The sequence below is a fragment of the Cryptotermes secundus genome, unplaced genomic scaffold (genome assembly GCF_002891405.2).
Source record: "Cryptotermes secundus unplaced genomic scaffold, Csec_1.0 scaffold2295, whole genome shotgun sequence".
Lineage (NCBI taxonomy): Eukaryota > Metazoa > Arthropoda > Insecta > Blattodea > Kalotermitidae > Cryptotermes > Cryptotermes secundus.
In genome coordinates this window covers 397-18,276 of record NW_019728526.1, presented here as the reverse complement: position 1 = coordinate 18,276, position 17,880 = coordinate 397, and the positions used below count along the sequence as shown (strand labels likewise).

General features: G+C 38.5%; 1 protein-coding gene and 1 long non-coding RNA gene across 3 annotated transcripts in view; one reads left to right on the top strand and one right to left on the bottom strand.

Annotated features, from left to right (window-relative positions):
- The window catches only part of LOC111865291, a 90,710-nt gene extending 78,669 nt beyond the window's left edge, over positions 1-12,041 (bottom strand). Inside the window, exon 1 of the long non-coding RNA XR_004513117.1 lies at positions 11,803-12,041. This is a non-coding gene — a long non-coding RNA (uncharacterized LOC111865291). The remainder of the gene's footprint in view (positions 1-11,802) is intronic.
- LOC111865292 (UDP-glucuronosyltransferase 2B15) lies at positions 1,497-17,148 on the top strand. 2 transcript variants are annotated; one of them, XM_033751765.1, is made up of 6 exons: positions 1,497-1,558; positions 7,101-7,283; positions 9,946-10,127; positions 10,310-10,558; positions 14,451-14,664; positions 16,228-17,148. In XM_033751765.1, the coding sequence occupies exons 2-6, from the start codon at positions 7,104-7,106 to the stop codon at positions 16,471-16,473; spliced, it is 1,071 nt and encodes a 356-aa protein (XP_033607656.1). In that variant the 5' UTR covers positions 1,497-1,558; positions 7,101-7,103; the 3' UTR covers positions 16,474-17,148. The 2 variants fall into 2 exon arrangements, with proteins under 2 accessions (XP_033607656.1, XP_033607657.1); XM_033751766.1 differs by lacking the exons at positions 1,497-1,558; positions 7,101-7,283 and adding an exon at positions 7,476-7,536.
- The last annotated feature ends 732 nt before the right edge of the window (positions 17,149-17,880 follow it).

Below are 17,880 nucleotides of genomic sequence, written 5' to 3'. Positions count from 1 at the left end.
TACTAATTACCCTTACTACGTGCATGATTTCGCTGTGTCACGGCACTTTGTTTTCATGAGGAAGATGCGTGTATGTGAGAGAGTATATGCAATCATAGTAATCTCTCGCGCCTTATCTGCACGTGTAATCCACTTCCGACATTCGAAACCTGATATATAATTCCACCGTATGATTCTCGCCAGAATGACACAGCAAAAGACTTATTATATTTCAAATTAGTATGCAATACACTTGGTGGTTATAATCAGAATTACGAAATATTGTTGTTGAAATTAGGTTTAAGAGTTTTGAAAAGAACCCCAGGTCACCAAATCATTCCGTTATGTATATAGACCAGTGGCAGCGGATTTAGGAAGCAGCCCGTGGAGTACATTTTATGCCGGTAAACATTTGAACTACAGATAAGTTCGTCATCCCACCCTCCACCACCACCCTTGCAGTAAAACACCGAAATACCAATCTCAACGTTTTATGAGTTCTTCTTCAGTATACACCAGCAACCTTCCTCATGTCCGAAGGCTCACGACAAGGATCGTAACAGATCCAACAGCATCAGAAGACGCGGAAGAACAGCGAGACCTCAAAAAAAAAGTGAAAGTGTAACCAATATAATAAAGTTGAACTTTAATTCATGAACTTTTAACCAATAATAATAATAATTAAACCAGTTAAACTGAACTAGACGCAGTGGTGAGCGTAAGTAGGAAGAGACTGAAAAACAAGTGAAAGTGAAAGTATAACCAGTGATCTGAATGGAACTTCGATTCATGAAATTTTAAATTTTAATTTCAACTTTTAACATTTAGAATAATATTTGAACTTGTGTTTTATAGGAGGAACTTGATATATTATTGAGCGGGAGCCTGAATAAGATACAGAGTCGAATAAGTGAAAAACGAATGTGATTGAGTGTAATTATACAGCTGTGTTCGTACACCTGAGGATGACCTCTTGAGGTCGAAACATGTAGTGTGATAATAATAAAAACGTGTTGTGTAGTCGGTAAAATTAACTCTAATATTCACTTTTACTCTGTTTAATTCTCCTTAATTTCATCACTAATTTATGATATAGGCCATAGGCCTGGACTGGTAAAAATTCGTATAGTACTTGTAGAAGTAATAATTGAAATTCCACCTTGTTTGTTCCAAAATATTTAATTTTGCGCATATTTTTCTAAGTTTATAGACTAGGGGTCTCCTCCCTCTCTGTGTTCTAGAGGACCTCAGGCCCCTTTGCCTTACATTCTATCCCCACTGAAATTAACTTCTCGACATGCACGTACCAGCTACATGATCATAACTAAATGCACTGTGACGCTCTTCTCCAAGTGGTCATAAATCTTGGCCGAGGTAACAATTTCGCAAGGGTAGGTCACTGTCAAACACAGGTTTGTCAAGGTCGTAATCCATTAAATTACAGTCCCAAGTGTAGCACATGGCCTGCGGCCTTACGCAACTAATTGTTCAGAAATTACAAGTCATGGCACGCGAAAATCAGCTCTCCGTGCACCATCCAGTCAGCTGCAAGACACCAAAGACTGAAGATACGAATTTGGTAAGACACTTTTCGGTTTCTAATTTATAAAATATAAACTTAATACCATAAAGTGATTTCAGATATTGAGTTTGCGTACTTGTTGCTTTAGTAACGCGATATGCCACTACATGACTTAATGTCATTAAGTCATTAACATCTGAATTCTGTATTTGTGTACGTCTCCCAAACTGTCTCTTCTCTCCAGGATTTCCGATTATGAGCTGTATGTATATCTCATCTCTCCCCTGTCCACTACATAGTCAGCCACCAGATCCTCCCGGAATTATAAGTCCCAATACGTGGTGAACAGCGAAGACATTGATTTCCAAATATGCGGGTTTCGATATCCAAATATTTTCCAACGCACTTCTCTACAAACACTAATAATTTATTCTTAATTTTTAATGTATGGAACGGATTTAATACCCCACGAAGCTGTAGGCAAAGTTGTTAGTTTTTATATTTTAATCTTTAAATATTTAGATAGCAAACGCTAAGATAAGAGAACTGTCAAAATCTTCACACTCAAATCGGATAAGGGAAGCTGTAGATATTCAGAACTGAACAGAGCACATGAAGAGTCGTATACAGCTACTGTTTAAAAATTGGTTCTCATCACATACATAAAACATATATACAAAACTGTTAGTGCCACAACTGTTTTGTAGAATTTTTATATTTCTACCGGTGACACGGAAGTAAGTGTGATATTTATTCACCATTTTCATTTGCATTTTCTTATATTTTAATTATTTAGCACGAGAACTTCAGAATCCTGATCAGCCAATTTATTTGTGCCAATTTATCAATCTAATTATAATCAGGCTCTAATAAAAGACGAGCAGGCTTGTGGCGTACTTTATACATCACTTTAGGTTTAAGAATTACTCATCAATATCAATAAAATACAGTGTGTGTCAATGAATCGGGCGATATGGCAGCGGCGTTTTTCCTAGCTTTATTGGACCGGGGAGGATGCCACTATTGCCGTCCAGCAGCTTACTTTAAAGCGTTTTGGTTACACTGGAGCCGTGGATAAAGCACATCGTGCTTTCGCTGTGAAGGAATTTTACAAAAACGGTGACAGTGAAGTGATCGCTCATCGTGAATTTCTAAGAGAGTTTGGTATTTATTGAAATCGTGCTGTTCTATCTGCCCTGGGTTCAAAACTTTGAGGCTACTGGTTCTACACTAAAGAAGAAAGATGTTAGCGTAAAAACAGCACGTACACCCGAGAATGTAGCGGCAGTGAGAAAAACCACTGAACGAGGTCCACGCCGGTCTGCGCGTCGCCACGCTATATCACTCGGTCTGAAGGCAGTGTTCGACGGATTTTGCACGCACATCTCCACTTCTACCCCTACAAAATTCAAATTACACATGCACTACACGAACATGACTATGAAAACAGAGTTGATTTCTGAGAGACTTCTTTGCAATTAATTAATTAAAACCAATCTGTCTTTAACAACTTAACTGATGAGCGATGAAGCTCATTTCCACTTACCGGGGTTCGTTAACAAGTAACATTTCCGCTACTGGTCAGCCACAAACCCCAAAGGAATTTATGAGAGGCCACTTCACAGTTCCAAAGTCACAGTATAGTTCACGTTATCTTCGTTTGGAATTACTGGCCCGTACTTCTTTGAAGATGAGTGGGAAAGCGCTGTAACTGTGACTGGACCACGTTAAGTTCACATGTTGGAGAGCTTCTTAGCCCCTGCAATTTCTCGTTTTCCCAGCAAGATGGGGCTACGTGCCACACCGCACGAGCTTCCATGGCAGTTGTGAATAACTTGTTTCCTAACCATGTTATCTACAAATATGGGGACATCATATGGCCAGCCAGGTCACCTGATCTTTCAACATGTGATTTTTTCTCTGGAGGTATCTGAAATCCCAAGTTTTCGAAGTTCCTGCACCCCACACAGTTCAGGGGTTGGAACATCGAATTCGGGAGGAAGTTGAACGAATTCCCATAGATACACTGCAAAGAGTGAGTGACTTTAGGAAGACACTTACCGGGTGCCTACAGCGGAAGGGTGGTCATCTGTCAGATGTTATTTCTGGGAAGCAGACTTCTGTTTTCAGTGAGTTAATTGAGAAACAAACTGCTTCTATATTTGCACTGTATTCATATGTGTTAAAACCAAATAAATACAATAATTTTCTATGCATAACGTTCTTAAAATTGCCCAATTAATTGACGAGCTCTGTATTTGCTAATTTTAGATTACAACTCTCTCATATCCAACTGATAATAAACACTATGACTATTTTATCAGAATTAATGGCACGGTTCATATACGTAACAAAATAATATAGACTGGCATAATCCAACTTTTCTATTGTACAATAAACGTATTTGTATAACTTTAGGGGCTTAATCCTCGGTATCACAGCTGCACGTCCTTTATACATGCTGTGTGCCAGAAAACCGAATGCATGCAGTCAGTTCTGCAGTTCTGCGTGCTCTCCACGTGTCCCTTCGTGAACTTCAGTGGTTTCACAATATTCTGATATGAATGCTGTCACATCAGCCCGTAACGACTTATTTTGATATTTCGTGTACCATTCTGAGTCGCAATTGTGGCGATATTGCCCAAGGACTTCAAACATTACGCTGGTAAAGGAACAGGACCTCTCAAGGCCACTTACTTAATGGATCTGAAGAAGTTCACATTTTATCAACTGAGTTAGCTGAATTGTCGTAACATGTGATGTCGTATAATCAAGCAGAATATTAATTTTCTACCAGACTACACGGCTTCATGTCAAAAAAAAGATAATATTCTTAAAATCACTTCCAATTTACTGCAGATTTCAACTATTCACAAACCATAATAATAAGAGGTAGGCCTCACCGTCTCTGCATCTGTATTTATATATCCCTTAACAACTTCTGATTGTCAGAACCAAGCTGCATGCAAAGTGGTATGGACGTCTCGGCGCATGCGTCCATCCCAAGGCGTACTTCATAAATCCCACCCACCAAAACTACAACCTCTCAAATTGTTTAGGTAATAACTTCAATAATGCTTGAATGTCAAAACCCATTGTGTGGAAACTTGGTGTGTGTGTGTGTGTGTGTGTGTGTATATATATATGACATGGACCGTGGCACCTGAGCCCATCTCAAACGCGCATTTCATAAATCCTTCCTCAATTAATACCAACATTAACACCTATCAAACGTAAGAGTTACAACCTTAATATAACGTCCGTTAACATCACATCTACACGGTGCCACATCCCAAAAGACTGCATTCTTCTTAATATTACTTGAATGTCTGTACCAATCTTCATGAAACTTGGTATAGCATGCCATATGAAGCAATATCAGGGATGTACTTCATAAATCCACCCAATATAAATAACAAACTGCAGGCTCTCAAAATTTTGAGTTATGTTTCATAATACTTGAATGCCTGAACATGTTGTCATTTCCAGATCGGAAAGCACACGGAGGGCAGAACGCCTCTTCTAGCGTGTGTGCGTGTTTTCCATGAAATGGGTGATGTAATATAACTTGTTAGAAGCTCCCGATATTCAAGAAAATATCAACGTCATGTCCAGTTTCGAAGTAACAAAATTCGCGCTATTTATACGTACGGAGTGACTCAGTTTGTATTTGTTGGAGTTTGAAAACAATACAGAAGCCGCGGAAATACTTATATTTATTTAGTACACATTTTGCCTCTGTGAGGACGACTGAGCAACATGGCGTCACTTTATATCAGTTATGCACCATTTTGTCTGAGGAAGATTTAAGAGTACGATCATGCACAGAAAATTTCGGGCACTGGCAATAAACAGTGATAAGTGTTGTCTTAGAATATTTTTAATGTAAACCAGGAGGTCAAGAAAATTTGGAAGGCCGAAAGTAAAATATTTTGAATTATGCTTAGAACGATTATAAGAGCTCAATTTGGTAGCTGGAGGAAAAAATGTAAAAAACAGAGTAGAATGGGCATCCGCCGAAAAGGACGTCAAGGTCCCTAGAGGGTCGTACAGCTGATGTTTAAAAAAAGCAGAAATTTGATTAAAACATTGAATTCTTCCCAGATACGTTATTCTGAATAAAGTTGTGAAAGGTGGCGTAAGATTCAGATTAGATTGCTTCAAATTGCACAACTCCTTCGTGCAGTTTCCGTTAGCTGAGGCAAGTAGAGAGGCAAAGGGAACGAACTAAAATACATAAGTCAGAATTATAGGCTCATAAATGGCCACAATTAAATTTCTACTTTTCTGCGTCAATGACGAATAAATTCATGGCTACGTTCTTATCAGTAAGTTCTCCATTAACCACGTGGTACGACTTTGAGAATAAAGGAATAGATAGATAGATAAATAATAAATAAATATTCTTACAAAATAAAAAAGGAAATTCAAAAGCTCAAGAAAGAGTATACTACCGAGTTCAGGCTTTCATGATGATTAACTGCTGATGTTGACCACGTTCTTTGGTAGTTACAGTGCATGCAAGTGGCGATGTTCCAAATGTGTCGGAGGTGTATGCAGCCTTCATGTTCAGGAAGGATGTGTGAAATTTGACGATTTTTGTATATATATAAATAAAAACATAAATGTTGGTTTGTTAATTCTCGAAGATCTCCGAAAGTTCTTCAGCGATTGTTTCGAAATTTTGATACAACGTTGCATTCGAACACGCGCGTGTTTTTATATACCCCTTATATATATATTGTGCTTTAAAAAACGCGGGTGAAGCGGAAATAGAGTGGCGATTGGTGCCTGGTCTGGACTTGTAGGTACAATGGACCAGGAGCGTCTTCCAGGTTCCTCATTTATGGTCTTCGGAGTGCAGAAAAATCCGAGCGAAAAAATATTTGCCCTAAGTCAACGTGCATTAAGAAAAAGTCTTAGCTTTATGAGGGGGGCATGCTATGGTAAAGTGGTCAATGTCCTGTAGAAAAATTATGTTAGCATAAAAATTACTAAAACTTTAGAGCCGGGGTAGCGTAGTCGGTATAGCGACTGGCTGGACGACCGAGAGGTCGGAGTTCCAGTCCCAGTAGGGTCAATATATTCTCTCCTCCACAGCGTCCTGACTGGCTCTGGGGCCCACCTGGTCTCCTGACTAATTTGTACCTGGGGGTTCTTTCCCCGTGGATAAAGCGGCAGGGGCGTGAAGCTGACTACTCACCTCCAACTAGTGCCGAGGTCAAGAAAATGTGGATGTATACATCCTATCCCCCCTACGCCTTCATGGAGTAGTGCTTAATTAGATAAGCACAGAACAACTTTTCATTTTACCCTTTTCGTAAAAGTTTTCCAGTGGAATTCAGCACGAACACAAACTCGGAATTTCAATTTAATTTTCTTAAATGGCCATCGTAGCTAAAATCCTTAGAATCCCATTCGGACATTGCAGATTATTTCTGTGGCTCCTAGTACGGCAGATCTGAACACACCGTTTTCAGTAATGCAATTGGTGAGGATTCGCACTACAGTTATGTCTGAGAACTACTGTCCGGTAAATACAGCCGGAGCTCAAGGTTCAACATATTCACAAAGTGCCATTGTTCTAAACTGTCTGCAGGCAATGGATCACAGCCTGGTGTGGATATTTCTGTTGGGTGCCGTGTACTGGGCCAGAGGTGCACGCATCCTGGGAATCTTCCCCACACCGTCCATCAGTCACCAGTTGCCGTTCCAAACCATCATGAAGGCCTTGGCAGCGAGAGGACACGAAATTACTGTCATCAGTCCTGACCCTCTTAAGGTTTCAGTACATTAAACTCTCCCGTGATTTCAAGCGTGTACAATTATAGTATTTCTGTCCCTCAGTTCACCCTAAGTCTGTACTGCCAGAGTACAATACCTCGGTACACTGCACACCGTATTTTCACTTAGTTTCCTTTATGGGCATTTAGTTACTATTATATCCGAGAAAATGTGTATAACTTCTAACNATCATGAAGGCCTTGGCAGCGAGAGGACACGAAATTACTGTCATCAGTCCTGACCCTCTTAAGGTTTCAGTACATTAAACTCTCCCGTGATTTCAAGCGTGTACAATTATAGTATTTCTGTCCCTCAGTTCACCCTAAGTCTGTACTGCCAGAGTACAATACCTCGGTACACTGCACACCGTATTTTCACTTAGTTTCCTTTATGGGCATTTAGTTACTATTATATCCGAGAAAATGTGTATAACTTCTAACTGAATGCGTGATTCACAAAGTAGTCCCCACATGCTTACATTTTTAAGTTCTTAACACCAGTAACACCAACATGACGGCCATGCAAACGTCTAGGATTGGGGCGAAACTATCACCACTTGAACCCGGTTTCTAACGCGCTGTGATTATACATCTTTAGAATGTATACAAACTTCTGTTATGCTCACGTTTCTAAACGGGATGCGAACAACGCGAAATGGATATTGCCACCAAAGTCTTGTACGAAAAAATCTCCGAAATGAGAAAGCCCCTTGTCTCTATCACGCCTAAGTCCTCTCGCCCTCCGACACAGGCACTGAACATAAGAAAACAGCGAGGTCGAAAAACGAATAAGCCAGGCTTTGTAGCAAGAGTATCATTTCTTCGGACCTTGCAGGAGGATCTGATACTAATCAGAGACGACGGAGCGAATTTTAAAATGCAAAATAAACCAATCACGAATTCTGTCAATAAGATTGACACAGGCAGTCTTCACAATGTGATGTGGAATTTATCGGGCTGGAGACACTGAACTTTTCAGTTACGGATAACATAACAGTTACATTGACATCCGAGCAGAATAAGGAAATGACTAGCGATTTTCCTTCTCTGAATTTGTGCTCAGATGATCAGATTTGATTTTAGCATAAGGCGATTGTCTTTACTATTCTTATATTAGTATCACATAAGAAAATACTGTACCTATATCGTCTCGCTTCATGACTTGAGGCGTCAAACTGGGCAACTGGCGATACTGACCATGGAGGACCTGCTTCCACATCCTGTCACTTCGTTTTGCGAAATATGTTTATTGCATCAATACGCGAGTTACATGGAAATGGCGGTCAACTAATTTGCCCGCTGCCTATATCAGAGTACTAGAGAGGAGCGTTCGTTGTCTTATGTGTGTCTATAAAAGCATTCTCCTGAAATAGTTTAAATACACTCACTATACAATTATCATTTCCCGTCCACGAGCGTGTGAATTGCACTGTTATGCCCAGATCCAGTTTTCGCAGCACTTAGAGAACAAGAGCAATACGAATGCGACTTTACGTCAAGACACGTGACTCTAACAAAAACATTTTCGAGATAACAAAGGAACGATCATTACGGTGGGCAAAATGTGAATTCTCCACTACATACAACTGACTAGAGCTTAAATCAAAACCCCGTAATATCAAAAGAAACAAAGGACATTATGCAATGGCATCGATCAGACTTGAAATGTGAATTCGATAACAGATTTTAGTTCGTATAATAGAAGTTGGTGAACATTACAGATATCCATCAAGACCTCCTTTTTTTCGGCATGGAACCATTCTCAAATAACACAGTAAAATTGTTCGGTAGCTCATTCGGGAGAGATAGACGATCGATTTTGGCATTATTTCTGAGCGTACAGATTCGGAATGGCAGAAATATTAAAAAGATGGTACCTCATAAGCGTTACGTGTCTTCTTGAACATCGTTCCAACAAATCACAACCTTGAAGCGAGCTTTATTTGATGTTTCGGCCAACCGTAATTCCGAGGTTCTGCAACAAAATTTCTTTCTTCTTATGCCGAAATGTCGCATGTGGGACAGACACTGGAACGAGTGTCCACATACATATGTATGTATGTACGTATGTATGTATGTATGTATGTATCCCGGCGAAAAGTTTCGGATGTTGCAATTCCAAATAAAGAGAAAATCATGCATATAATCATAAATAAATTAAGATGCACACAGTCGTTATTGGAGTCGAAAAAATGTACACCCTAGGTTTGAAGAGTCCCCTATCTTGACGAATCTGTACGGTCCAGTTAACGTGAGAAACATCTGTCTATTCCGAATGAGGGAAAAAATATTTACAGTACCTCCAGACGATGGTACTACAGAATACACACGGTAAAAAGAATCTGTTAGCATTAGTCTTGAAGTTGACGAAAAGTGAGAATCAATGTGCAATGTGCAGGTCTGGAAACATATTTCCTCGACTGCAAATGTATCTGTATATCTGTTGTTACTATAGGATTCTGACGAAGGAAAACACCCAGTTATTGAGGCTAGCTCTTTCTAACGGACCCAACTGAATAGGTGTTTTCCTTCACCTGAGGACGGAAACAGATCCAGTTTCCGAAACGTCGTGTTTTTATTTGTTATCTTAAAAACCAGGACGATGGATAAAGTCCAAAAACCCAATATATCAATATCTGTATATCTGTATATCTCTTCCAGACGCCAGTTCCAAACTACACAGACGTGGACCTCTCCTTCTCATACGAATACTTCCATTCATCATTCGACTTCGCAACAATGGACCAGGCTACGCCATACGAATTAATCGAACAAATGATTCCCGTCGTGACTGAGATGGTCAAGAAACAGCTGAGTTCCCCGCAGCTTCAAGAATTCATTAGGTTGGCACTTCTGTCTATATGAATTACCTATGCTGCTCAGCTATCAACAAAGAAAACACTTCTTCGATTTACACGTTTTTCACGAACGTAAATGTTGCATAAATCTGGGTCAACTTCCGTAATTTTTTCAATTGTAACACAGACTTAGCCTGTGAGAAACTCAAATTCTGTTTTCTTTTCAGGTCAAATGCAACGAAATATGACCTTGTGTTTCTGGAGGCATTATTGTACCAAAGCTATCATGGTCTCATACACCTCGTGGGATCTCCACCTGTCATAGGAATATTGTCCCTTGAATGCTTCTGGACTGCGGGGGATGCAATGGGGACTCCAAATAATCCTGCTTTTGTTCCGGAAATTCTACTGTCGTATGGGAACCGAATGACGTTTTATGAGAGACTACAAAACATGCTCTTTTGGTTGTGGATAAGGTATATAGATTTCATTGGTACTGCTAATCCTTGCTTACATTGTCACAATTTCAAAGGCTGGACCCTCCTGACCGCTTCCACTCAAAGTTTCAGACAAACGTTTAGAGAAACTTTTCTTACACGGTGAGACGCAACATTTTGAATTCAATTCTTTCCTAAACGGACACGCATAACAAGCCATAAACTGTGCTAATGGAAGTGATATGATGTTAAGACCTATCTTTGCCGTGTTGCTGACTCAGTGTTGACTTGTTGTCACATAAATAGTTCTTACATTAGTTATACACTGGGTTCTTACCGAAGTAAAGTCTTATCTTAATATTTTATATCACATCTTGCATAAATTACTACCATTCCCTTTAATGTTAAAGTTGTAATTTTCTACTAAACCAATTATGGACACGAAAGCATAAAAGCGTAAGTAATATTAATAACAATAATAACAAGAGTGCTTGAGAATGAGCATGAAGAGACGGACAGGGCGAGTAGACACAGAATTAGTCTTGGTCAAGAAAAAACACTAATGATTTAGGAAGTCCTGGGGAAATACCTCGGAATCCGGAATACTGCGGGGGGATGATCATGATGGTCGGAAAATCTCAAGGAAGAAAGTTCCCTTCTCTAGTTGAAAAACAGGACTTCCGCACTAGAATAACTTTAGGGTCATTCATTACAGATCCCCGGTATAGAACACGTAATTTCAAAAATAAAAAATAACAAAAAGTAACATTAATAATAATAATATCTTAACATTAACGGCAACTAAATTCAGTCGCAACTTAACTCGCGAGCCTGTTCTATAAAACAAAGCTCAAATATGTCTTTACGAAAATAAAATAAATTTAATGCATTAATCAGTAACAATAATTAACCTTTCAATAGAGATGTCTTGAATCGTTACATCTTTAATACATAAATAAGCGGTATAACTCAATCAAGTGCAATTAGTTTAAGGCAACTAGCTGCACCTGATGGACATTTACTGCTTAATTAAGCATCAAAATTAAATTTATCCAATTGTAGTTACAAAATGGTCTATAACCTTCGTCCCTATGGACTGACTACTGCTGAAACCTGGCGGAAAAGAGACTGTTTCAACAAAAAATATCAAGACATAGCAATGCCCTAATCTAAACAATAAAGGACCAAGCAGTACATAATATAACATTGCAATCTATTCCTCACTAATATTTACGAGTATGTCGGAAAGGGGTACTCAGATTCTGCAACCGATTTACACATACCTTAAGCAGACCCTATTTCAAAGGTACGGCATTGAAGCAGAATCCTTGTTGTATGGATGTAAGTCATATTAGGCGTTCAATTCCTCATGTCAGTAATAGGCTGCAACCTCTACTTCGTACCCAGGGGTTGCCAGTCGTGAAGTCCTTCGAAGACCCTTTCCGCCCACTATAGCAAATTTAACACTGCTGTACTCTCGTGAAGCAACTCTGACATCACTACTTAACCTGTACCAACTGTGAATACCAAGTGATGGGCACTATCGATTACGTATGCCCACTATCAAATAAATCTTCGATAAAGACATGTTGACATCGAACGAATTAATCTTTCGATGGTTTTCATCTTTTTCATTCAGATTTATAATAATTGAATCAAGACGTTCGAATAGTAATAATGCTTTAAATATAAGGTTAAAAAAAGGTAAAGTTGTCCCTGTGCTTAACTAAGTAAGCACTACGCCATGAAGACGCATGGGGGAGTGGATGTATAAATCCAAGTTTTCTTGACCTGGGCACTAGTCGGAGGTGAGTTGTCAGCTTCACGCCCTGGCCGCTTTACCCACTCTACCCATTGGATGGGAGGCTAGGTGGACCCCAGAGCGAGTCTGGACATGTAGAAAATTCTTCACCCTATCGGGGTTCGAACTTTGACCCCTCGGTCGTCCAGCCCATAGCCACTCAGCTCTCAAGTAGTTACAGTCTCATGTGCAACACTACGTTGTATAACATTTATTCACTTTAAAAGTCCATCACTACATGTTTCAACCAGTGTGGTCATAACCAGGTGCTCAAATTTTTGGCGAGGAAGCTGGTGTCTTCTGTTGTTATACATATGCGCTGCATCACACTCCAGAAATCAGGACTCTTTTAACGAGAAAATTAATTTTTGGATATAATTCTGTCAGACATACAACTAGGCTATATTATGAAACCTGCCTGGGTTTTGAAAGAGGCCGTTTTACAAGATTTTTTTTACTCTTTTACTGACAAGTAAGCCAACCATAATAAGACTATGCCAACTGTGCTGTAACCATGACTCATCTATTCTACTTAATTTGTTCAAGTAAAACAGTTTCTGGAAACTGCAAGTAGTTTATGATATTTTGACCAAAGAACTGGAGTTTCCTAGGAAAGTGCCTCAGGAACACTGCTGAATGCCTCAAAACACAACAAAAAAATACAACTATAGGTCACAATGACACAGAATAACAAAGCTAGAAAATGGGGGCGTTACTTTGAAGACCTCCTAGGACTCCAAATAATACCTCAACATTCAGTTTTAGCAGAAGAGGCTCAGGGACACAAACCACATCAGTTCAAGATCTTACATATTATAAATTAATAAGATTTTAATCAAAATAATTGTAAATAATTTTTTATATAAAACTTAAGTACGTATTACAGACTTGTAAAAGTAGTTCCTGAACATGCTGATCTTATGCCTTCTGAAGATGGTCAGCTGACTGAAACATGTAAAGGAAATTAATATCTACAAATTGAATTACATTGGACGGTATTAACAATTATTCTATAATTTAGTTTACTAGTGTCACAGACCAGAAGAAATGTTTATTAATGAAAAAGGTCAAGTTGTGGCTGAACTTTATGATAAAAAGTGGCTTTGGAATTTATCACTGCTATGTGATATCATTCATCACTTTTTGTTACTGGTTCTACAGCTCCCTTGGGCCCTGACCTCTGATATCCATCACTTAAATTACTCAAATACCAAACTTCTGGGTCAACAGACTCAATCATAATATATTTGAGGCTGTTAAATTGTTTGAAATGAAGCTATTTCAGGAACAGATGGAAACTGTCAATTTGGCTCATTTTCCTTCATGTGATTTGCTTCATAACGAAGCACGAGTAAGGTATCTTTTCAAAGTGTCCATCGTGCAGAAATGATTGATTCCTTAATTGAGAATTTAAAAAAATCAATTACTTTCAAAGTCATGCTATAAATAAACATATTTTAGAAAACTTTCAATGTTGAAGTCAACAATGTTCCAGAAAAATGGCAAGTTGAATTCACTAAATTGCAGGAAGAATCAATTTTCTATAGTAGGAACAGTGTAGGTGGACGGACGGTTGCTATGCAATGCGTATACTGTGAGATCACACAATAGTACTTGGCCGTCACGTGACATATTTCATACACGTCCATCAGCTTGCATGTGTGTGGTAACGCCACACAACAGTGATGGGTAGTGATCACATGACATGTGTTTATGACAATGTGTTGTCTGTCCCTCGGCTATATCGTGTGTGTGTGTGACAGTTTTGTTCGACTTACAAGAGAGAAATGGTAGTGACAGAAGCCTGCAAACAGGGTGAATTGGAACCAGGATTACAGAAGAATACCCCCATCTCTAGTCACCCAAATACGTGACTATATACAGAACTACACGTGACAATTTGCAATTATTTCCTTTTAATACATGCTGTTTATTCCCTCTGGCATTATTAATCATCTGAGTCATCTAGCTAATTCTGAAAAACCATTTTCACCTTCAAACACTCATGATGGTTTCTGACATAGTGTATGGGATTTTGTGTTAATGCAATGTTTTGATGAATTTCATTTCCTTTACGCCAACTTCTCTATATAAGCACGAAGTGAAATGTGAACTGTTTCTTTGTGACAGGTACAAAATATACTTGGAAGCGTTTCCAGAGCAAGAAGCTATCATGAGGAGATTCTTTGGCTCCAGCCCCCCTTCTATTATTGATGCAGAAAGGAACATAAGTCTGCTTATGCTCAGCTCCAATTGGGTGTTCAACTACCCAATCCCTCTTATGCCAACAGTACTGACTTTCCACAGCCTGCACGTCAAAACTACAAATGACACACTGCCAAATGTAAGGGAAGAAGCTCAGTACAGGAAGCTCTTTTTCCTTCATCTATTACTCACAGCTTCTTCTAACAAACACACAAATGAATAATGAAGAATTTAAGTAATAATTACAAAAGATTCTGTATAACCTAACCAATTATTATCCACTTCTGGAACCATACTTGTAGAAAATCTGTAAAGCTATTTAATATGTGATCATGTTGCATTATGGAAACAGTCTTCCCATCTTCTGTAAACAGATGTGGCAACAGAGAAGTACTAATTAAGGATGAGTGAAAGGGTTTCTTTCAGAGAGGATCAAGAGTTTTACATCAGTTGTTTAGAAAGGAAATATCTTACAGCTCTCAAAAGCCCTGTTACATTTATAGGCACATAATGACACAGTGAGCTTTGAAATTTTATAAACTTTAACAATCCAAAATACTTTTCACTTCTTCCATATTACAACTTAAAATAAAATAAAAGAGGCTGGATTCCAGAATGAACAAATATACTTAAGAAGATTTAATATTATCATACAGGTAGCATATTTTCAGTTTTCAATGAAAGCAACGTAAAGTATTCAGTATATGAAATATAACACTAATTGCGAAGTGATCTTTCAGACATATATGTGTCATTTGAAGAATATTCAAATTACATGTTTTCAGTAAATTAACAAATTATCTGAACACAATGACATTAACTATAAAAAATTTAAAAATAAACACCATCTATTTTCAATGTTCGGTTTAAGGCTGTGGCCACACGAGTGCACAAAATGCATCTGTTGTAACCCACGTTGTGATGTCCGATGTAGAAAAACAACAAGAGAGGCAAATGCTATGCTTTCTTCTGGCTGCATTGCAGACAAAAAACTATGCACCGCATTCTGCAACTGTGTGGTGTCCTCAGCAACATCTGTCATAAATAATGTTCGTTGCAACGGATGTACTTAGTGTGCTCCTGTGGCCCCAGCCTAAGAATCACATTCCTGTTGACTTAACATGTGATATCCCTTTGCAGAATGTCTTCCCACAAAAATTCACATAGTTACTACAATCAATAATACATATTATTGGTTTATGCTACATCCAGATTATATCATTATGAGATAACTGCTTTACAGATGTGATAGAATTCTGATTCTAATTCCCCTTTTCAGTTAATGCATATTTATACTCATCAAGATCCCTCTTATGAAAGATTTGAAGGTCTGTCTACGTCTTGGATTAAAATCATAGGATCACTGTCTTCTACATTTTTCAAACCAGTTCCTTAAAATTAATAATATCACATGTCTCCTTGTACTTCATGACTGAATGAAAATTTAGAATATTCAGCCAGAAGTAGTTTTCCTCTTCTCCTCCCCGACATACACTGCTATGGCTCTTTATGATGAAAGACACACAAGGAAGCTATTAAAGCAGCAGAGGGGAATTTTCTGTAGGTACAGCAGTTTAACCAAAATAATTAAAAACTTTCAAGCTGTCAACTTCAAGACATGAGTTAAAACATGCATACACTGCAGTTTCGTCAATGAGCAGATAGACTCCACATATTACAGACATAACTGAATTGCTTTCAGGACCTACAGACGTTTCTTGATGAAGCTGAATATGGTGTGATATACTTCAGTCTTGGTTCCAATGTGCGTAGTGATCGTATGCCACAAGAGAAGAGGCATGCTTTTCTTAGCGCTTTCTCTGAATTGCCACAGAGAATTCTGTGGAAGTGGGAGTCAGACAGTCTGCCTGGACAGCCACCAAATGTGAGGCTTGGCAAGTGGCTTCCACAGCAGGACATTCTAGGTATTATATCCTTCTGTTGTTAACAGAAAGAGTATATATTAATTATAAGACATTTAATTCCCACTTAAAAATTCAATGGAGCATAATCTATGTTGTAATTATTTACAGATTAAATACAGTTTAATTATAAAACTCAGTTCTGAACCTCAGCATGAAACTGAGAACACACTAATGCATTCTTTAAATGGAGGCTATTCTTACACGGAATTTTACATGCATACACTGGCTTTGATGAACCTGGAATTCATAGGTACAATCCATTCCCACCTCTTTTATTTTTCCTTCCTCTTGCCATTCCTTTCCCCTTTCTTCCACCATCAAATTTATATTCAATTTATATTCAAACAGTCTGTGCAAATATTGAAAAAATGTACCTATGCAAGAAAATAAGGCAAAAAATTAGCCACACTACAAACATACTGCATTAGCTCAATCTTCCAGGTCTGTTCTCTGTGAGTACTAGCAAATACACAACTGACTTTTCCATATAGGCATAAGATGCTGAGCATGAAACGTAGACATTACCGTAAGAGTAACACCAAATTACTGTAACAGTTTTAATTATAGTGCAAAATTCATATTAATTTATACATGACCAACTCCCATTTAGTATGTCACACAACACAAGGTTGAAACTGTCATTTTTGTTTTGTATAATAAAATCAGGAGGGCACGCGGTAGCGTAGTTGGTTGAGGTACTATGCTACAAGCAGGATCGAATACCGATGAGGTCATTGGAATTTTTTCAATTTACCTAATCCTTCCAGCCGCACTAGGGCCCTGGGGTCAACTCAGCCTCTAACAGAAATAAGTACCAGGAATATCCTTGGAAAGTTCTTGGGGGTAGAGGGAAGCCGGCACGTAGGGCTGACAACCTTGTCGCCATCTATGAGCTGACTGTCTAGAAAATGTGAGAACTTCACATCTCGCGATCTTATGGGCCTCCACGGCCTGTTACAGGAATACTTTTACTTTTTACTTATAACAAAATCAGTCCCAATGAACATTTCTAAGGAAACCAGTACCTAAGTACATTTCTGCTTATATAACAGGAGATTTGTGCATGATTTTATGTTATGAAGCACGAACATAACAAGAGTTATAACATGAAATTTATCACATGAAAAACTTCTAATACTGCGGAGCAGAACTTTTCACAAGCTAATTATTAGCCTAGCTGGTTAAGAAATACTCCACCTTTTGTTGAATCTGACGGTTCAGTACCACATTTGCAAGAGTCCAGCATAGGAACATATCCTAAGACTGATGAATCAGGCCACACATCACTGCAGTTTCCCAAGTGTATATATATATAATTTCTCAATCTTCTATATGAAAGCTGTATTCTTGTCATTCAACACCATTTGATCACCCTAATGATATCTGGTAAAGAATACAAATTATAAAGCTCCAAATCAGACATTTTTCTC